This window comes from Mustela lutreola, chromosome 10 (genome assembly GCF_030435805.1).
Source record: "Mustela lutreola isolate mMusLut2 chromosome 10, mMusLut2.pri, whole genome shotgun sequence".
Classification (NCBI taxonomy): Eukaryota; Metazoa; Chordata; class Mammalia; order Carnivora; family Mustelidae; genus Mustela; species Mustela lutreola.
In genome coordinates this window covers 98,051,804-98,074,249 of record NC_081299.1, presented here as the reverse complement: position 1 = coordinate 98,074,249, position 22,446 = coordinate 98,051,804, and the positions used below count along the sequence as shown (strand labels likewise).

General features: G+C 40.1%; 1 protein-coding gene across 1 annotated transcript in view; it reads left to right on the top strand.

Annotated features, from left to right (window-relative positions):
* DENND2C (DENN domain containing 2C) overlaps positions 1-22,446 on the top strand; it is an 82,666-nt gene that overhangs the window by 38,981 nt on the left and 21,239 nt on the right. Inside the window, exons 2-8 of the mRNA XM_059136808.1 lie at positions 4,744-5,757; positions 6,915-7,051; positions 7,864-7,976; positions 8,608-8,778; positions 13,114-13,210; positions 18,907-18,951; positions 21,148-21,335. Coding sequence (XP_058992791.1) covers positions 4,934-5,757; positions 6,915-7,051; positions 7,864-7,976; positions 8,608-8,778; positions 13,114-13,210; positions 18,907-18,951; positions 21,148-21,335 — 1,575 coding nt within the window. The 5' untranslated portion in view covers positions 4,744-4,933. The remainder of the gene's footprint in view (positions 1-4,743; positions 5,758-6,914; positions 7,052-7,863; positions 7,977-8,607; positions 8,779-13,113; positions 13,211-18,906; positions 18,952-21,147; positions 21,336-22,446) is intronic.

Genomic DNA, 22,446 nt, shown 5'->3' with positions numbered 1-22,446 from the left:
CTGGGATCCTGATCTGAGCCGAAAGCAGAGGATTTAACCCACTGAGCCACCTAGGCGCCCCAGAATATGAACTTTTAAATTCATTTAAATTTCTCACAAATTCAGGACACCTGGGTTGCTCAGTCAGTTAAGCAGCTACTTTCGGCTTAGGCCATGATCCCAGGTTCCTAGGATCGAGTCCCACATTGGGCTCTTTGCTCAGCAAGGCATTTGCTTCTCCCTCTGCCTTCCTCTCCACCTGCTTGTACTCTCTCTCTCTTTCTGACAAATAAATAAAATCTTAATATTTGTTTATTTATTTGACAGACAGAGATCACAAGTAGGCAGAGAAGCAGGCAGAGAGAGAGGAAGAAGCAGGCTCCCTGCTGAGCAGAGGGCTTAATGCGGAACTCGATCCCAGGACCCTGGGATCATGATCTGAGCGGAAGGCAGAGGCTTTAACCCGCTGAGCCACCCAGGCGCCCCTTTCATCATTTTCTAATTGAGGTAAAATTCACATAAAAATATTAATCATTTAAGAGCATATCCTCAGGGCGCCTGGGTGGCTCATTTGGTTGAGCTTAGACTTCGTTTCAGCTCAGGTCTTGAACTCATGGGTTGTGAGACTGAGCCCTCACCCCTACCCCACATTCCCTAACCCTCCCCATTGCACCCCCTGTTGGGCTCTGTGCTCAGCGGGAGTCTGGTGGAAGAGTTTCTCCTTCTGTCCCTCCCCCCCACACTCACACAACTGCCCTCTCTCTTTGTCTGTCTAAAGTAGATCAGTCGTTAAAAGTATACTCTTACATCAGTTTTTAAATCAACTTTCAGAATGATCCAGATTCTTCCTATTTTGTCAGATATTTATGTTTGATCAAATAAAATGTTTTAAAGGATTTGAAGTGAGAAGCTTTCCCATGTAAGGCTTGAGTTAGTAAAACAGAGCATCAGTATTCTCTTTTCCAGAGAATTTCACTTACCTGAATGGACTCAAATTGGTTTCTTTTTAATATGTTAAGAACACAGAATCCTGTATATGATAAGTTATATTATACATTACATTTTAAGCTGATAAAGTACAGCTGATGGGTTTCTTGGATGAAAGTAAATCCTCAAGGAGCTACCTGGGTGGCTCAGTGGGTTAAGCCTCTGCCTTCAGCTCAGGTCATGATCTCAGGGTCCTGGGATAGAGTCCCACATCGGGCTCTCTGCTAGGCTTCCTCCTCTCTCTCTCTCTCTCTCTCTCTGCTTGCCTCTCTGCCTACTAGTGATCTCTCTCTGTCAAATAAATAAAATCTTAAAAAAAAAATAGAAAGTAAGTAAATCCTCTAAATAAATAAATAAATAAATACAAGAAGACCTAGGGGTGCCTGGGTGGCTCAGTGGTTTAAAGCCTCTGCCTTCAGCTCAGGTCATGATCCCAGGGCCCGGGGATCGAGCCCCACATCGGGCTCTCTGCTCAGTAGGGAGCCTGCTTCCCGCCCTCCCACCCCACTTGCCTCTCTGCCTACTTGTGATCTGTCAAATAAATGGATAAAATCTTAAAAAAAAAAAAAAAAAGGCGGGGGGTGGGGGGGACCTGATGAAGGATCACCTCTTTGGGAGCAAAGAATAAGGGAAAAAAAAGTTCAATTAGTACCCTTTATTCCAAGCATGGTATTTTATTATGCTTCTAAAACCATGCTTGATTTTTCATATTTGTACATCTTTTGTTCTGTCGCTGTTTCTTCTGTTGAGATACCCATTATGGTGATTGAGTGCTCTCCCTCCTCTTGAAGTTGTGAGTCCTGCCTGCTGCCTTAGTCATCTTTACTGGGAGGGAAGTCTGACTCATTTCGTGGTAATAAGAAAAAAAATCCCAAAAATTGTTGAAGTTGTCATATTTTCTCAGTCTCTGTTTTTGTTAGAACCATTGCAGCGAACTTGAGGAAGTAATCTCTAGGGATAAATGTGTGAGTTGGCCTGAGGGAGTTTGCCAAAAGATGAAGCTGTGGAGAGATCTAGGACTTGAAAACTGGGCCGGCACTTGGGGCTTGGAGTGTTTCTGGTAGAGGAGGTCAGCGCAAGGAACTGGGGATGTGAGGGGGGAGGGGTAGAAAGGAGCGCACGGAGCAGGAGAGCCACGCAGAGGGGGTGCTGGGGAGGAAGCTGACTCCGAATTCAATTCGGTTTAAGTCAGACATGAGATGCCTCTTGGTTTGGGGAGTGATTCTTATTTTTTGGAGGGGACAGAATCAGAGAACTTGTATATGAGAATAGACAAGCCACATTATAAAGAGTTTAATCTGTCAAAAATTGGAACTGTGAAGTCAGATACAAAGGTAAATTCTCGGTACTGTCTAGGTAGATACCTGTCTAGTTAGAATGCATTAAAACTTTTTTGTTTTTGAAATCATTTGTCCATATTTTGAAAGTTGCCGTGTATCAGTACGTATGTTTAGGAGCAAGTAGCATTTGTTTATAATGCCCACGTCTGTTAGGAGTGTCTTAGGTTCCTCTGCTACCTGATTGCCACTGAAACACCATCAATACACATCATTCATAATTGTGTGTGAAGTCCATAAATCTAGCGTTTGTTGCTCGTGATCTTCAAGTTAAAAATTTCTTTGTTCCTGCGGTCTCTGGGCGGCTCAGTCAGTTAAGCCACTGCCTTCAGCTCAGGTCATGATCCCAGGGTCCTGGGATCAAACCCTACATCGAGTTCCCTGCTCAGGGTCTGCTTCTCCCTTTCCCTCTGCCTGCTGCTCTACTTGTGCTCTCTCTGTATCTCTCTGTCAAATAAATAAATAAAAATCTTAAAAAAAAAAAAATTCTTTGGCCCTTAAATTTTTTTAGCCCTAGCAAATTTGATCTTTCTTCCCAGTTTGATCCATTCGGACCTTGCAGTCATTCATACATTACATACATTCACATATTAACAAAGGAAAGGTAAAGAAAACATTGACAAAGACTGCTGAAAACCTCTACTAGGCTCCTAGGAGAGAGAAAAATACAGTTGACCCGTGAATGACACAGGTTTGAATTGTGCAGGTTCACTTCTAGGTAGATATTTTGCGATAAATACAGGACAGCACTGTAAATATATTTTCTCTTCCTTAAGATTTTCCTTAATATTTTCCCTGGTTTTTTTTTTTATAAGAATACAGTATATTTAAAAAAGAATACAGCATATAATATGTGTAACATACAAAATATGTGTTAATCAGCTGTTAATGTTATGGGTAAGGCTTCTTCCTGCCATCTGTAGGCTGTTGGTAATTAAATTTTGGAGAAGTCAAAAGTTATATGCAGATTTTCACAATAGACCATGTCTGTTGTGAGGAAAACGTGAGTCTCAAGCACACCCTAAAATCCTTAGGACTACTCTATAAACATCAGAAGTGACAAAATGATTTTCAGTTTAATAGTGAGCGGTGGCTGATTGGGCCTTCACATTGTACGCATTAGTCTTTATGGACAGTTCTGGGCCTGGGCCCCAGATGGTGTGGGCAGGTCATGCACAGCAAGGGCTGGGGACTGTGGTGGCGGTGGCAGCAGCCAAAAAAAGAAAGAGTTCTGCGACAACAGCTTTGGTATTTCGGGGCTTAGGGTTTGTTTTTTTCCACCCACATTAGTTTAATATCTTAAGGTTATTTAGAATGATTTTTTTTTTTTTTCATTCAGTCCTCATCAGAGTCTATTTGCAGGCCAAGCTGATTTTCCTACAAGCTTGTGGGCATGTTTGAAAGGAAAGTTGATGGAAGCCCTGATTAGCAATTGTCCTACCTAGAATAAATTTTGCGTGTGAATTGTGTATCAGTTTTGGTCAGCTGCCCTGACAGAGCTGGGCCAAGATATTTTCCTGCCTGTTAATCAAGGCCCCACAGACAAAGCTCAAGGAAGGATGACCCCTGCCTCAGGAAGTTTTGAATCAGTTGCTATTTATAACCAGTATACAGTAGAACTTGAGATCAGGTCTTTACTCAGTTGATAAGAAAAGTTCTATGCCAAGTTTTACATTTGAGGAAACATTTATGGGCCTAAATGAGTGAAGCCTGTCTGTGAAAGGAAGGACTGTGACAGTGCCTGCAAGTATTTTTGCCGATTTGGGTCAAGGGTGTGGTGGCTGCAATGTGCAAAAGTTCAGTGGGTGACAAAATAAAGTTAGGATATTTTAAAGCAAAGCAACTGATAGTTGATGGCACATTGACTTGTCGTTAGCACTGTGTGTATGGAGTCCTGTGCTGCAAAATGGGAAAGTTGAAATAAAGGTATGTTGAAATAAGGGCTAGTATTATCTCCCAACACAGAAGAGGAGGAAGAAATTAGGTATTGATGTGTTTCCAGACTAACTGGATCTTTCTCTGGGTGTATGCATAAACTTATTAGTTATTTGGGAGGTATTTCTATATATGTATGCTTTTTATAATACTCTGATGGGTCTTGTTTTGTTAAGAGAAGTTTTCATAAGGAATTGATTTTACAAAGTAATATTGTATATTACTATATGTAATCTCTTATAAAACCTCCTTCTATGTAACTTAAGGAAATTAAATACGGCAGAACATTAAAGCTGACAATTTGAGAAATATCACAAGGTAGTTATTTTCTCTGTGTTCTAGCACCATCTTAGGAATGCCTTTATGGAGTTGAATGATTTAGTGGATGACAAGTATATTTTTACACATGCAGTGTAAATGAATTGTTTAGGGAGAGATAGGCAGTGTTTTAGTGGACTTTAGGAAATTATACAACTGTGTTAACATATGATTGTCTCTTTAATAGGAATATTCAACATAAAGTTGCAGCCATTTCCCACAGGATCAGTAATCAAGATTTTTCTTTTTAAAAAGAGATTTCCAGGTTAAAGATGAAAGGAAAATGCTGGAATTGTTTGGATACTAAGTGACAGGATAAAGAGTGCGGTATTTCACAGTTACTTACAATGGAGCCTCAGTAAAATCCGTACTCTGTCATGCACCCAACTGGGAACATGGATGCCGGTTTTTCTCGTTCTGCTGTTCAGACACTGTCAAGAAGCCACTGCAAAAATATCAAACAAAAAATTTCTCAGTGGGAAGGAAGAGCTAACGGTATATCTAATCCAGAGAAGTGGCATCCGAAGGACTTTGGAGTGAGATATACTAACTGCCATCAAGAGATTCTTCTTAAGAAAAGTCCTGTTGCTGAGGCAAAGAGCAAGAAGTTGGATATAACCAACTCTCGAAGTGTTGGTCTAGACGTTAATGAAGATGCTAACAGCCCCGATCAAACTGAGGACGAAGGCGGGCAGTGTGGATGTGATGACCCACACCTCTTGAGAAATGAATCGGAATCCAGCTGGGTGTGTTCTAGGGTCAAACAGATTGAAAGCTGGAAAGGGGTTGTTCTGGATCCAGAGAGTTCCTTACCTCCGGGAAACTTCTATACCTCCCAGATACTGTGGAAGAAAATAGAAGCACTCCCCCCAGATAAAGTCTTAAATTTCGCTTTAGAACGCTGTGACTCTTCAGAAAAAGAAAATTTCAGAGTTCTGGATAGTTCATGTGGAATAACCAAGAGCTTAGAAAATATTTACTCTGAACCCGAGGGACAAGAATGCGGACCTTCTATAAATCCTTTGCCCAAACCTCGCAGGACATTCAGATATTTATCTGAATCCGGTGTTATGCCATCTAAGGAAAGAAACTGTGACAGAAAATACTGTGAAAATAATTCCTGCACAGAGGCTTCTTTGGCCTCTTCTCAGGAACCTGAACCAAAGAAATACAGCAGAAAAATCAGAGGGAGATCTAAAAGGTGTGTTTTTATTTGCTCCGTAATGATTTCTAAGTATTGCCCTTACAGAGCTGCTGAGCTGCTTTTCTCTTTTCAAAGCCGTTTTCATTTCCCTGCCTGGGTTACATGCCTAGTTTGATTTTACAGATGTTGATTAACCCAAGGGAAAAGTACCTACAAAAGGAAATAATACCTAAGACAATTTGCGGACATAAGAACATCGGGAAAACTTGCATTTTGTATCATGTAAGAATGTGTAGGGAAGTAAGTACGTTCTTCTGCTTCATTTAGGACATGCTGGTCTTGGCTTCACTTTTCATCAGAGTGAATTTTATAAAGTTATGCAATAAAGAACGTGAATGTAGTTGGCCAAAGGCCTCCAGTTTTCTCATGGCGTATATAAGGTATCAGCCTAGTTTATTATTCTTAGGTATATGATAAAACACCTTTGTAATTTTGCATGCAAGTCCTTTACTTACTGATTTCTAGCATACCAATTTAAAGAACACTAGCGTTTCATTTATTTATTTTTTAAAGATTTTTTTTAAAGATTTTATTTATTTATTTGACAGACAAATCACAAGCAGGCAGAGAGGCAGGCAGAGAGAGAGGAAGGGAAGCAGGCTCCCCACTGAGCAGAAAGCCCTATGCCGGCTCGATCCCAGGACCCTGAGACCATGACCTGAGCCGAAGGCAGAGGCTTTAACCCACTAAGCCACCCAGGCTCCCCATTTTTTAAAGATTTTTTTAAATTTATGTATTTAACAGACAGAGATTGCAAGTAGACAGAGAGGCAGGCAGAGATAGAGGAGGAAGCAGGCTCCCAGCTGAGCAGAGAGCCCGATGCGGGGCTCGATCCCAGGACCCTGAGACCATGACCTGAGCCGAAGGCAGAGGCTTTAACCCACTAAGCCACCAAGGCTCCCCATTTTTTAAAGATTTTTTTAAATTTATGTATTTAACAGACAGAGATTGCAAGTAGACAGAGAGGCAGGCAGAGATAGAGGAGGAAGCAGGCTCCCAGCTGAGCAGAGAGCCCAGTGTAGGGCTCGATCCCAGGACTCTGGGATCATGACCTGAGACGAAGGCAGAGGCTTAACCAACTGAGCCACCCAGACGCCCCAAGAACACTAGAGTTTTAAAACAATATAACTTTAAAACATATCTCCTTTCTTAAGGAAATCCTTTGAATTTGAGGATATTCAGCACTTTCGAAATCGGAGCTCACAGAAAATTCATGAAGAACTTGGAAGAAATTCCGGCTCGGCACTTTATTACACACAGTCGGAGGACAATATCTATGAGGATATAATATGTACGTGTCCACAAACTTTGCAGTTAAATTTAATGAGTATGTACTTGGTGGGGCCCTTAACTGTAGGATGGTATTTTCTTTTATAATCAAGCGTATGTTACTGTAGCTGTTTCTTTTTTTTTTTTTTTTTAAAGATTTTATGTATTTATTTGACAGAGACACAGGGAGAGAGGGAACACAAGCAGAGAGAGTGGGAGAGGGAGAAGCAGGCTTCCCACCACAGAGCAGAGAACCTGATGCAGGGCTGGATCCCATGACCTGGGATCATGACCTGAGCCAAAGGCAGACAAGCTTAACAACTAAGCCACCCAGGCGTCCCACTGTTTCTTTTAAATATGGAAACTTTTGTCATATAAATTCTTTTATTCATTTTTTTTTAAGATTTTATTTATTTATTTGAGAGAGAGACAGAGAGAGCATGAGCGAGGAGAAGGTCAGAGAGCAAAGCAGACTCCCCATGGAGCTGGGAGCCTGATGCGGGACTCGATCCCGGGACTCCGGGATCATGACCTGAGCCGAAGGCAGTCATCCAACCAACTGAGCCACCCAGGCGTCCCAAAATTCTTTTATTTTTGAATGGTTTTTGTAGCCAGTTTAGTGGACTGCTGAGTTCAGAAGTAGATGTTTATAATATATAGTATTTTGAGAATTCTTTTAGCTTGGTGGGATGCCTGAGTGGTTTTCAAGCTTAAAGGGCCAGCAATATAGACTAGGGAGCCGAACATAGTTCTTTATTTCTCCTCCTAGCTGTAGTCCCTTTGTTTCCATGTAACTGTGTTTCTCTAAACTTTGTTTTCCCATTATTTTTCAAGATCCCGCCAAAGAAAATCCCTATGAAGACATTCCAGTGCACCCTTTACCCATGTGGAGATCCCCTTCAGCTTGGAAGCTACCCCCCCCAAAAAGTGCTTTCAGAACACCAAAGGTAAAACCAAAGGATCAGTATGAGAAAACATTATATGTAATTAACCTAAGAAAACCCAAGATTCTTGTTTGTGATCCCCAAAAAATGTTAAAGTGGTTTAACTAAGGCCAAGATGAAGAGGCACTGAAATATGGGTCTTGTTGGTAGTGGTGGTTTTTGTGTTCTTTGTGGGGTTGTGGGGGGCAGCACACAACTTTTTATTTTCTTTCGTTTTGGGGTTTCTGTTCACTTACTAGCACTTCAAAAATATGAGATTACGCACACCTTTAGACAAGCTACTAGCTTTTCGTTTCACTGTAGTTACCACAGCTCCCTATTAGTCCCACAACAATCTGTGCCCTAAATTACCTGACTTTTCCCTGAAAGCATTCATCACCCTGGCAGGCAAAGACTGCCTTGAGTTAATGAGGACTCTGAGTTGTTGTTTTCTGGAAATGTGATGACATCTTTGTAGAACATTGGATTAGAAACCTGATAAATGAGTTTACAAATGGGGAAAAAGAAATTCTGATATCCTCAACTGAGGTGACTTTAAAGACAAAAGACGTGGTTTTCTGAGATAACTTGACTTTGACACATTGTCATTCCCTACACGATCTTACCCTTACCAATACATCTTCTCCTGTTTTAGCTTCCTCCCAAACCACATTTCCTCAACCGGAAGACTATGGAACTGAAGAGCTCCCAAGCTTATTTACGGTCAAAGCTCACAAAGGATACCACTTTGCCTGTCACTTTAACTGAATGGAAGCTTTTCCGAGCTGGAGAAGTTGCAAACAGGAAGAGGAAAAATCTTCCAAGGGTAAGGACTCTAGTACTTTCATTCTTTGACTCTTACTTCATTTCCATAAATGAGAATAAATACACTTTAGACTGAAATGAATAATAGGTTAGAACTGATCTACTGGAGGGGCAGCTGGGTGGCTCAGTGGGTTAAGCCTCTGCCTTCAGCTCAGGTCATGATCTCGGGGTCTTGGGATTGAGCCCTACATTGGGCTCTGATCAGCCAGGAGCCTGCTTCCCCCTCTCTCTTTGCCTGTCTCTCTGCCTACTTGTGATCACTCTCTCTGTGTTAAATAAATAAATAAAATCTTAAAAAAAAAAAAAAAAAAAAAGGACTGATCTACTGGAATGAGAAGATTTGGAAAGCAGCCTTAAAGTTTAGGTTTTTGCTCATGAAAGAAGAATGCATGAGTGCCTTTTGCCAGGGCTTTTTTATGGATTTGGAAAATTGATTTTAGATGGAAGGTTTCACTTCAGTTACCTTAGTTCTCATTAAAATCAGCTGTCTGTTTTAAGGAAGCACTAGAATCTCATGTAAGAGGACATTCTGTTAAGCTGGCTACAGTGTTGTTCTTTTCTTTCTTTTTTTTTTTTTTATTAAGATTTTATTTATTTATTTAAGAGAGAGAGAGTGCACAAGCCGGAAAGAGGCAGAGGGAGAGAGAGAAACAGACTCCCTGCGGAGCAGGGAGCCGGGCATGGGGCTCCATCCCAAGACCCTGGGATCATAACCTGAACCAAAGGCAGATGCTTAACCAACTGAGCCACCCAGGCGCCCCAGTGCTGTTATTTTCACTCACTCATTTAGTTGCTGAAGTGAACACTTTTATGCCTGAGTTTACAGATTTTCAGTAATCACAAAGTATATGCCTTTAATTTTGGACAAAAATTTCCATTTGGGGGAAGAAGAAAGAAATCTGACTCTTGCTTGGGAATAGAAATTATCAGCAATTACATTAAATAAATTATTTTTCTCTCAAGGGAGAAAAGGCAGTAAATCTATACCATCTCAGACAGAGCTCTTAGGACCAAAATGAAGAAATTGGGATTATTTATAAACAGATATATATTTTTTTAAGGAGAGACCCTTAAGAAAGTGCATGAAAATATTTTTAAATTCTTTGTTACTTTGTTCTTCTATAATTTAGAACGTCTTCAGGATAATTCTGCAGAAATGAAAAAAAAAATCAGATCACTTAAATAGTATTCCTTCCCTTAATCCCATCTGAATGAACTGCATGTATTCATTTGGCACGCAGTTTTGGTACCTGATTTTAACATTAAACAAAAGTCCCAGCTGTTTTTTGGTTTAGTAACTGCTGATCGGTTCCTTGGGAAATATTCTGTTCCACAATACTTTAATTCTTCTGATCTATTTCCTGCCCCTCCCTCTTTATTATGTGAACAGTTAAAGACACACGGTTCTAAAAAAGCACCAAACACATCTCTCTCAGTGAAAGAAAAAAAAAGCAAACCTCTTCAGCTGTTTACTCTCCTGCATATGGTGAGGAATATGTAAGAATCTGACGTTTAAAGAATGGCGAGGCTTTCTAGAGTAGTTCTGTCCTCTGATCTGTCATGCCAGCACAACAAAGCAGCCTCCTGCATGGCCCAGAGACAACAGATAATGTGTTCACAGGGGCGAGAGTACAAACACAGAAGGGACTGCATTTAAGACGTGATTCTCGGGGGCACCTGGGTGGCTTAGTCGTTAAGCGTCTGCCTTCAGCTCAGGTCATGATCCCAGGGTCCTGGGATAGAGCCCCACATTGGGGTGCCTACTCAGCGAGGCACCTGCTTCTCCCTCTCTCACTCCCCCTGCTTGTGTTCCCTCTCTCTCTGTGTCAAATAAATAAATAAAATCATTTAAAAAAAAAAAAAAGACATGATTCTCGGAATGACATTAACAAATATTTGGGAGTAATGGATTGTAGATTTCAGTGAGACCGATGGAAATTTGCAGTCTTTTAATATCATGCCTCGGTGTTTTAGGTACTGTGGATCCCCGAGTACTCAAAGCTCTTTCTCTTCCTAACTTGGGTGATGTGATCCAGCTTTTCCTTTTCTGGTTATTTCCTCAAAGGCCTTTGGAGAAGTGAGTGGGGGGAATGTGGTGATGAATCCTTGATGACCAGGCAGGAATAAACTATTAGCGACCCTCCTTGGATTAAATCCTTTTAGGATGTTCTGTTTGCAATACAAAATTTTGACTTTTGAGTATCTTCAGCCACAGCATTCCATGAGGAAAGCAGTTTTCATTTACTTCCCCTTTGATGACTAGAACTATCCAGGAAGGAAAACCGGTTTCATGGTTTGAAAATCACTGATCTAGTCCATATGCCTCTTCCCCACCCTTCCTTTCTTTCCCTACTGTGAAAGCCTGTGTGGGATTGTTTCCTAGAGTAGATTTCCCAAGGTCTCATATTATTTGTGTCAACTGTATATAGCAGTATGGTTTCTATCATTTCGTTGGGAGAATATAATACTTCCTGCTGTACCCTACAGTATTTACTGGAAGATAAACGTAGGCTCCTCTTCCTAACTCATAAGCAAAATTACAATTTTATTACTTTATCTCCTGTTTCGAGAACAGACAGTTCCCTTTCCTTTATAATATTTGAGGCTCCTTTTGAGTATACTTTTCAAATACTGATTACTAATTACACTATTTTTAGGGGTGCCTGGGTGGCACAGTCAGTTAAGTGTCTGACTCTTGGTTTCAGCTTGGGTCATGCTCTCAGGGTCATAAGATTGAGCCACATGTCAGGCTCTGCGCTCAGCATGGCATCAGTTTAAGATTCTCTCTCCCTCTCCCTCCCATTTCACCCCTAGAGAACATGCTTTTTCTCTCTAATATAAGTACATAAGTCAATCTTTAAAAAAAGAAATAATTACACTATTTGGGTATGTCTCCAAAATACATGTTTGCTCTCATATGTCTTTCCTATAGCCCCTAACAATATCTTTTTATGTTGAATTCCCTTATTTTTTTAATAATGGTAATATTTAAGAACACTGGTAATTTTTCACTTGAATGGCAGCTATAAAATCTTTAAAAGAATAAACTCATCCAGAAATGTGGGAATAATCTGCATATTGGAAGCACATGTTTCTCACATGCTATTTTTCTTGCTCTGGGCTGATTCACTGCCTGTGGATTGCCAGGATTGCTAGAGAAACAAGGACAAAAAAGAAAACAGGAACATTTTTCTCAAGCAAATTTGTTGGTTCTTATGTTGCTAACAGTTGTAATTCTGGGCGTTAAATATGTTAAATCAGGATTAATGATTAAAGAAAAGCTTGGAATTTTAAGAAAGAAAGAGAAATATGCATGGAAAACTAACGAATTCCTTCTTTCATTTCTTTTTTAAGTGTATTTACCTAAGCAATCTCTACGCCCACGGTGGGGCTCAAACACAGGCTCTACCGACTGAGCCAGCCAGATACCCCAAATTCCTCCTTTTAAAAGTGACTGTTCATCAGCTTGATTTTTTTCTCTCTTTTAAAAAAGATTTTTTTATTTGAGTTTTGTTGACACATCTTTCCTTTTTTTTTTTTAAACCTACTCTGTGTGCATGTCTGTCTTTCTCTTACACGGCAGCAAAGAAAAAAATTCCAAGTAATGCTTACTAAGTGGAACCTGCTTTTTATACTAAAGTATATTTGAGAGCCTCCTATTTTTTAGGATGTTTCTAAAATAAATTATAATATTAGTGCTCCCAGTAGCAAAGAGAGTATTTGCTTTGACAAAAACTTTGTCAACATGATTATTTTCTTTTGCAAAGAATTCCAGGGAACAGAAATAACTGAGCCTTACCCTGACTTCCAAGTGGAATGAGTATTCTTCTTCCTACTCTGGGCAATAGGGAAGGCTTGGTCAACAAGTAGAATGCAATAGGCAGATTTCTTGCATATTGTGACATAGAGTGACAAGGAATGTCTCTAAGAGCCTGTGCTGGATTCTGCTGGAAATGACATACCCTTTCCTTCTCCTCTTACCCATGTTGTATGGACTTTGTGTTAGAACAACATATCATCTTAATAAAGATCACTTTAGTTTCAAAATTTTTAAAATGTGAAGGGTTTTATGTATAAAAATGGATCTTTCTCTGAATGAGAATCACTAATTAATATCATCAGAACTTTGTATTGAATCTTTAAAAAGAAAAAGTAGGGGCATGGTTCAGTCAGTGGAATGTACAATTCTTGATCTGGGGTTGTGAGTACCAGCCCCAAGGTAAGTGTAGAGATCACTTAAAAATGAAATCTTTAAAAAAAAAACAAAAACAAAAACAAAAAAACAAAGAACAAGTTGGTGTTGGTTTTAACTTGTACTTTTTTAATCTTTTTTCAGCTTGTATTGAAAATCGCTGACATATTTGAATCTAAGAGAGGGAAAAAGAGGGTAAAGTTACAGCCATATACTGGAAAAGATGTACCTCCCTCAAAAGGTAAGAATTGTTCCCGATGTCCAGAGCTGTCAGGATTTGAGCGGAAAATCACATAACTTAATGTCTATGTGATTATAATTTTTGGTGTAGTTTCCTACCCTACTTCAATATAACTTTTTTTTAAAGATTTTGTTTATTTATTTGACAGAGAGAGAGAGACAGCAAACAGGGGGAGTGGGAGAGGGAGAAGCAGGCTTCCCACAGAGCAGGGAGTCCGATGCAGGGTTCGATCCCAGGACCCCGGGACCACAACCCAAGCCGAAGGCAGGTGTCCAACCAACTGAGCCACCCAAGTGGCCCTCAATATAACTTCTTTAGGATAAGGGATTATTTCTATTCTTCCTCAAATCTCTTTTATTTAGTTCTGTGGCAAGTAATAACAATGTAAACAAATTAAATAAGTTTAAAAATATTAGAAGCCAGTAAGACTGATTTTCTCTTTAAAAAAAAAAAAAAAGACTAATCTTCATAGGCAGAATGTATCATTATTTTGTAATCCTACTTTGATTTATAGTCATTTATCAGTATTAACTTTTTAGTGGAGAAATGAGCATATTAGATATATATAGACTACAGGTGTGTGGTGCTCAACTGATAATCATCTACTCAGCTCAGTAGTTTTATCTGTCAGATGCCTAGAGAAAATTTACATTGTCTTTTTTTTTTTAAGATTTTTAAAAATTATTTATTTATTTATTTGACAGCGAGCGAGCAAGAGAGAGAGAGAGAGATCGCAAGTAGGCAGAAAAGCAGGCAGAGAGAGAGGGGGAAGCAGGCTCCCCGCTGAGCAGAGAGTCTGATGTGGGGCTCGATCCTAGGACCTTGAGACCAAGACCTGAGCTGAGGGTAGAGGCTCAACCCACTGAGCCACCCCTAAAGATTTAATTTTTTATTTTAGGGAGAGCATGAGTGGGAGGGGCAGAGGAAGAGGGAAAGAGAATCTCAAGCAGGCTCAGCGCTGAACGCAGAGCCTGACATGGGGCTTTATCTCAGCCGCCTGAGATCACAACCTGAGCAGAAACCAGCAGTGGGATGCATAACCGACTGTGCCACCCAGGTGCCCCAAAACTCATCTTACTTAATCAAGAAACTTTCAGCATCCGTAGTAAGTTATTAGAATTTCATATGGATTCATGCAAGATTCTCAACTTGGCTGTCTGGCAAAGAATATGTAGAACTTAGCAATTTTTGTCAAGTGGGAAACAACAGCCAAGTCATACCACAGAAGAAAGTTTCCTATTTTTGCAGACATCCAAAGACAGCAATTTTTTAATTTCCCTTGAAAACCTATCCTCCATTCCAACAATTACTCTTTGAAAATAAAACCCTCTATGCTGCAATTTAAGACTTTTCTTCTTACTCTAAAATCAACTAGTCACCATTTTAGATACAAGTGTTCATATTTTTTTCCAGTTTTCATATTTTCAAAAGCAGTTATCAAAACATGTTCCAGTCGTCTCTTCTGCAGAAAAAATAATTTTGGTTGTTGTGACTCATAGATACCTTTTACAGAATGCAGTATTAGTTTTTCTACACCCTTTATCTCATGGACAACGTCCGACAACACTAGGAGGCAGGGACTACCCTAATTTTATAGAGGAGGGAGCGGAGCCAGAGGAGGAAATGTCCGTTTGAAGGAAGGAGCATGGGACCATGAAATCTTATCCTTTATTATCACTAACAGTTACTCTCAATTTTTCTCATAACCCTTGATTTTTAGCAGTTTATTTCTTCTCCATGTGTATCTTTTATCCTCAACAAGGATATTGTCAAAGGCTTTGTGTTTGTGTAGTTCAGAACTAGATAAAGAAGATGAAAACTGATGCCAGTTACCATGCTGGACCCTTTCAGACACATTCTCATTAATTTTCTCAACAGCCCTATGTGGCAGATGTTATGTCACTGTTTCTAGATAAGGAAATACATTATAAATTTTAGGTTATGTAAAATTTCAGGATACTGGGGCCCGGACAAATTCTTAGAGAACTTTACCATTTTCTCAGATTAATAGCAGTCTTCTAACAGGTGTACTGTCAAGTACAAGAGTCAATAAGACTCTCACTGAGCTCTTATTCTGTTTGTATGCCTTATTTATGCCTTAAGGATTAGGAATATTTTAGTAGACTTGACTCTAAGATAAGTTTTTGAAGAGCCCAAACCCCCCCCCCTTTTTTTTTGCTGTATCATTATTGAAAAAAAAAAATTCAACAGCATGAATGGCGAACTTCTAATAAGCACAAAAACAAAAAAGAAGGGAGCAATCTTCCCCACAACTGCATTTTTCTTTTGCATGGCTCAAAGAAAATACACATTTACCCCGTCTCTGGGAGCAGGTCCTCTAGTGGGTCTGAGGAATTTCTCTCATGCCTGAGGATCTCCTGGCTCCCTATTCACATTCTCACATTTTTTGTTTTCCTCCCTAAGCTTTTGTCTGTAGATCAACAATGACTAGTAGAACCAGATAATTATATTTACCTACTTTGTCAGTACATGCTAAGTTTTACTGAATCTGTTCCAACCTAAACGTTTCTTAACTTTTAGTTATCAGCTCTTACAAAATGATTTATTGTCCTTCTTCAATTCTGTCATTATAATTTTGGTGTTGAAGTCACGTATAAAAAAAGGGACAACCTCTTTCTTTTTTGATCCCTACAGATTCTCAGTAGATTTTCCTATTTGCCTTATAAACCCCTTCACCCTCATTCCGTGTCTTGGAAAGCAGATCATCAAAACCTACAGATGTGAATGTATTAAAGCTATCTAAATGAGCTTCGGTAGGGTCTTTTTCCATTGTATAACCTTTCCTTCGTTTCCCCTTTCTTTTTCTCTCTCTCTCCAGACCCTTAATAGGCCCCTAAGAAGTGTCTGATGCTAAGGACACAAACAGGACTCAGGAGCTCACAGTGTTTGTTCCTTCATACTAAGTAATGCTTCCTAGCTCCATTATGCTTTCTATCACGGATAATTTGAAGTTATAAAGCCTGTGAGATAGTAGCTATGCTTGCACGTCATCAGAGCATAATGTATGCACTTGTCAAATCATTGTATTGTACACCTGAAACTAATGTAACACTGTGTGTCAACTATACCCAAATCAAAAAACATTGGGGATGTCTAACTGGCTCAGTCTGTAGAGGGTGTGACCCTTGTTCTCAGGGTCATGAGTTCAAGCCCCACACTGGGTGTGGAGCTTACTTTAAATAAATAAATTAATTTAAAGATTTTTTTTTTTTAAATAACAACAAAAAAAAAGGTGCCTGACTGGCTCAGTCAGTGCCTGGCTCTTGATCTCCGGGTCATGAGTTCAAGTGCCATGTTTGGGCATAGTTCCTACTTAAGAAAAAAAAAATCGAACCTGCCAAAACCCATACAACATTTAAATAGTTCCTTTTTCTGTTATATCTCTTATGAAGAAGCTGAAGAAGCAGCATTTTTTAACATTCTCTTATTCCTTATTATTAAATTTAAATGAATATAGCAAGAAATTATAATAAACCCCCCAAGCATCCTAATTGCTCCCAGAAAATTTTATGCACATGTAGATGTTTTTCTACCAAATAATTTTTTATACCATTCAGACTTTGTATATCTTGCTTAAAACAGAAAGTGATATATTTCAGAACTCTTTCAGTACCAACATATGGAGATCCATGTAGCTGTACTACAGTTCATTGTATGGATGGTAGACATTTTGATTGTTTCATATTTTTTTAAAAGATTATTTATTTGAGAGAGAGAGAAGTGGGTGTGGGAGAGGGAGAAAGAGACTTCCCTCTGAGCAGAGAGCCCAACTCGGGACCCAGTCCGGGGACCCTGGGATCATGACCTGAACTGAAAGCAGACACCCAACAACTGAGCCACCCAGGTGCCCTGATTGTTTCACGTTTTATTTAACCTATGGCTTTGAAGGTATATATACACACACACACACACACACACACACACACACCCCTATACACACACACACAGACACACACACACTTTTTTTTGCTCTTCGAACAATGCTATGTTATACATCTTTTTGTATATATATTTGTATATTGGTAAGAATACATCTGTAGAGGGGCGCGTGGGTGGCTCAGTGGGTTAAGCTTCTGTCTTCGGCTCTGGTTATGATCTCAGGGTCCTGGGATCAAGCCCCACATCAGGCTCTCTGCCTGCCCCGCTGCCTACTTGTGATCTCTCTCTCTCTCTCTCTCTCTCTGTCAAATAAATAAAATCTTAAAGAAAAAATACATCTGTAGAATAAGTTCTAGCAGTGGACTTAACCAGAAAACATGTACACCTAATATTTTTATAACTGCTGTCAAATTGTCCCACACATTGTAACTGCTTACATTTCTATGAACAGCATTGGAAAATGAAATTCTTCTCATAGTTTTCACTAATACTATGTTGTATAAAGCTCTTTTATTTTTGCCAATACCATGGTTGAATATTGGAGCTTATTTATTATTTTAGCTTGCTTTTCTTTAATTATAAATTTGGACAGTTACCATGTTAACCAACAGTTCTAAATCTTTTTCTATGTATTGCTTATTCCTGCCCTTTTTTCATTTTTCTGCTGTGCTGTAATTTTTCTTAATCATTCATAACAGCTGTTTGAATATGAAGAAATTTATCCTTGTGTCGGCAGTGTGTATTATAAATATCTTCCCAGTTCATTGTTTACTTTTCGAATTTAGTAATTTTTTATAAGGTAGACACTTCACATTTTTATATAAATAAACATATGCATTTTTCATTTATAACTCCTAGCCTTGTTTTTCTTGATACAGAAAGTCCTGCCTTAGCACCAGGTACCTCTTAGGAAACTATGGAAGTGTCTGGAAAGAAAGAAAAGGCGAAAGGGAGGAAAGTTACAGAAAGATTTTCCCTTTCTGTGCCTTTTTAAATTTTGCTTTAACTTTTCCAACTTAATCTAGAAATTTTTCTTTTTCTTTTTTTTTCAAAGATTTTATTTATTTATTTGACAGAGAGAGATCACAAGCAGGCAGAGAGAGAGGAGGAAGCAGGCTCCCTGCTGAGAGCCCGATGCGGGCCTCGATCCCAGGACCCTGAGATCATGACCTGAGCAGAAAGCAGCGGCTTAACCCACTGAGCCACCCAGGCACCCTAGAAATTTTTCATTTACTTGTTCAGAAAGCTCTGAGTACTATAAGCAGTCTGAGTACTGTAAGAATTCAGAGTAAAGAACACTTGAGTTTGGTCTAGAGGTAGCTTAGAAGTATCATAAAAGGGGTATGGTTCTTCGTAAATATATATGGTTATCCCTCTGAGCCCCACATTTTCCTATGACTCTAAATTCATAGTTGGTTCTGTGTTGAGATTTTGATTCAGCCTGGTTGGTGTGTCTACCTTTGATATCTTATTTGGGACTATAAAGACAAAGCAAGGAAGGTAGAAATAGAATCTACTCTGAACCAGACTCCATAGAATTAGGGAGGAGCTGGGACCTGGGGAGGTAGGGCGGGGAGAGAGTGGAATGAAGCCAGGGTGGGCAAGTGGCTTCTTGGAGTCGTCTGTTCTCTTTCGTGACTGCCCGACCCTATTGTAACTAAGTGTCTGGAGAAAGGCTCAGCATCCTTAATACTCCCCATTCCCAAGTCTCCAGGTCCATGGAGGCCTTATGCTGTCCCCACCCCCACGGACTTACTACTGTTGGACAGTACAATAGGAACTCTCTCTCTTTTCAGGTGAAGCCAGTGGGAACGAAAGTGATGCTGAGTATCTGCCAAAGAGTGAGTGAGTCAACGGGGCTGCTCCCTTTCTCGAGATGATCACGGTCATGGGGTGGCGTGGCACCTTCCTTTGGGATTGAGCACATTTTCCCCACATTAAACTCTATTTTGTAGGCTATTTCTTCATTACAAGAACCTGTTGAGATTTGGGGAACTAAACAGTACGCCATCAGATGTTTGACAGCGTTAAAAATCTGCCATGTTGCAATGAGGCAGACAGGCTGGTTCTTAAGATGGAATGTTCTTAGGGGAGCGGTGGGGCTGCGTGTTCAGACATATGTGCGGTAGTTTCCCAGCAGCCAAAACAGAGTGTGTGAATCATCCTCTGAGACAAATACATACCATTAAATATCTGATTTTTCATAGTCATTCACATGTACTTATTTAAGTAACTTCATTATCTCTGACATCAAGACAGGAGACATTGATCTGTTTCTTCTCACAGGCATTTATTTATATTTCAAATTATTGTGCCATTTAATTTCTGTTAGGATATAGAATCTGCCATATGCAATTTTGGCTGTATTTCAAGTACTTCATGGTGCTCTGTATCCTTCATCTAATAGGTTTTCACAGCAAATTATAAGTTCCTGTTTAACCGATTGATCGACATACTGAGGCATGGGAAAAGTCAGAGACAAGAATTATCCAAGCTGAGGACTGGGCAGTTCCAAGTCTGATACTCTGATCTTATGATTAATAGTCACGTGCTCTCTCTGTTGGCCTGAATCGCTTCAGGTGTTTGATTCAGTAGCCTGACTGAAGGTGAAACTTAAGTCATCATCAGGTTCAGCTTGCATGTGTAAAAATGACGAATTTAGCGCTGTCACTACTGAGAAACAGGACCTAAAATTGTCTTGACTTGAACTGAGACCTTTAGAGTTAAGTAAAGCTTTGCCTAGAGCCTAAATATACTGGATAATTCCAGGGAGCCATTCTGAGGTGAATTTTTTTTAAAGGTTTTATTTATTTATTTGACAGAGAGAGAGATCACAAGTAGGCAGAGAGGCAGGCAGAGAGAGAGGAGGAAGCAGGCTCCCTGCCAAGCAGAGAGCCCGATGCAGGGCTTGATCCCAGGACCCTGGGATCATGACCCGAGCCGAAGGCAGGGGCTTAACCCTCTGAGCCACCCAGGCGCCCCCTGAGGTGAATTTTTAAGTGTTCTTAATATCTGATCCATAGTATAACTTTTTGGGGGACAGAATGCATTCTATCTCAAAAGAAAAGCGAACAGTTAGAGACTGGGTCTTTTAATCATGGCTCAGAATGACACATAATCAAATCTCTGGGATGCTTAGACTATTTCTTCTGCAAGTATTGCATTTCCCCTAGAGGAGACTACCCCAGATTGTTCACAGTTTAGAGATAAAGAAGAATGGCTAAATGCTCTCCAATTTTGAGTGGAATTGCTCATACTATTTAAATATTTAGTATGCTTCCATAATCTCATTCTTTTGAAAACTAGTCCATTAATAGATGTCTTCTTTTTTTTTTAAGATTTTACTTATTTATTTGACACAGAAAGATTACATGTAGGCAGAGGGGCAGGCAGAGAGAGAGGACGGGAAGCAGGCTCCCTGCTGAGCAGAGAGCCCGATGCGGGGCTCGATCCCAGGACCCTGAGATCATGACCCGAGCCGAAGGCAATGGCCTAACCCACTGAGCCACCCAGGCGCCCCTAATTGATGTCTTCTGTTGCTTCATTTTCCCCTCTTCATTTAGCACCATATGTCGATATAAGCATATGTCCATTATTAGCAGATGTTTGCCACGGAGAGAAGGGAAAAGGAAAGTTCTGTTGATGTGAGGATTATTTTTGTTTGAATTTTATCAGACTCATCTCTTCTGTACCTAGCCTCTGTAGGACTCAGTTCTTCTATCAGATATCTCTCTCACACACACACACACGAGCGTGTGATTTCATGGTCCTGACAACGGCATCTGTTGTCAGGCTGGTGCTTTCACCTGACATTTTCCACGTATCCCGTTGTTGTGTCATGAAAGATGGGACAGCACAGGAATATGTATTGGGTTACACATAGAGTATGGGTGGGGACGGGGAATGTCAGAGCCCTCCCAGGTCTGTCTGTGTGGCTGGCACTGGGTAGGCAGTCCGCATTTGGCAGTGACTGAGTGAAGAGTAGTCCATAGGGTTCATGAACCGAGGATAAGCCACGCTGCCTGGTTTCATTGCAGATCGCCACAAACGCTTAGCACAATTGCAGCAGTCTTCCAAGAGGAATCCTCACTACCAGACCTTGGAGAGGGACCTCATTGAACTACAGGAGCAGCAGCTCTTTGAACTTTTTGTGGTGGTGTCTCTCCAGAAGAAACCATCAGAAATAAGCTACATCCCTCAGGTCATACAGCAGTTCCCTAGCAAGGTAGGTGCAAGGAGACCCAAGAGGCATTCGGAAATGTTCTTGCATCTCTGCGTGTATTGTATTTCCTCTCTTCTTTTGATTGTGGTCTGAAGCAGCTTTTACTACTACTGTACCTCTTGTGGGATCTGGTAGGTAACTCTAAGGACATCTCCTGTCAGGCCTGAGCTACAAATGAGGGCCATAAAAGCTCATTATCCAAGTTGGTTTTCTAGTTTTTGCTCTGCTGTTTACTAAGTATCCTTTAGCAAGTTGCAAAGCCTCAGTTTTCTTTTTCTTAATGGGGGAAATGATAAATATGGCAGAATAGGGTTGCAGTTTAGAGCTAACTCTGCACCTGCCACTTATTAGCTCCGTGACCTTGAGCCATTACTAACTGCTCTGTGCCTTGGTTTCTTCATTTGTAAAATGGAAGTAATCATAATAGTGTCTATCCCATTGAGTTGTACTGAGGATTAAATGAGCCATATAAGGCACTTAGAAGAGTGTCTAGCATATAGTCAGCAGTATAGAATGTTATCCTTTATTAGTGAGCGTTTAATGAGATAATATATGTGAAGTGCTTAACACAGTTCCTGGCACGTAGTAAGCACTTGATAAATGGTATTTATTATTAACAATATTCTTTGGGTTTTTTCCCTACCTTATGCCTGAGGGAGCATAAGATTAAAAAACAAATAGAAATCCCACTAGAGGTGGAAAGACTCAAGAAGAAAGGAAAAAGTTTTATATTTTATTTTCTATTTAATTTTTCCTGCTTTTTGAACAAGGGGCCCACAGTATGGTCTTGCTCTCTGCTCTGCAGATGATGTGGCTGGCCTCGGTAAGGAGTAGTCCTTTCACAAAGGGACACTGACTCACGCGCCTTCTTACTCCCCTCCTCTCATTTATGTTATCTGCTCGGCTGCTTTAGGACCTGAGGTTTAAACCCTGAGCTACATGGTACACCAAAAAAGCTAGTGAAGCCCGATTGTATTGCCATGGAATCAGAGACATTTCCTGCGTGACTTTTCATTAAAAAAAAAAAAAAAAGTGTTTGACAACATTCCTACTGTAAATAAGTCTGCGTTTAATTTCTTACAGAATTCTTCAGTGTAGCCTGAGAGCACAGTGT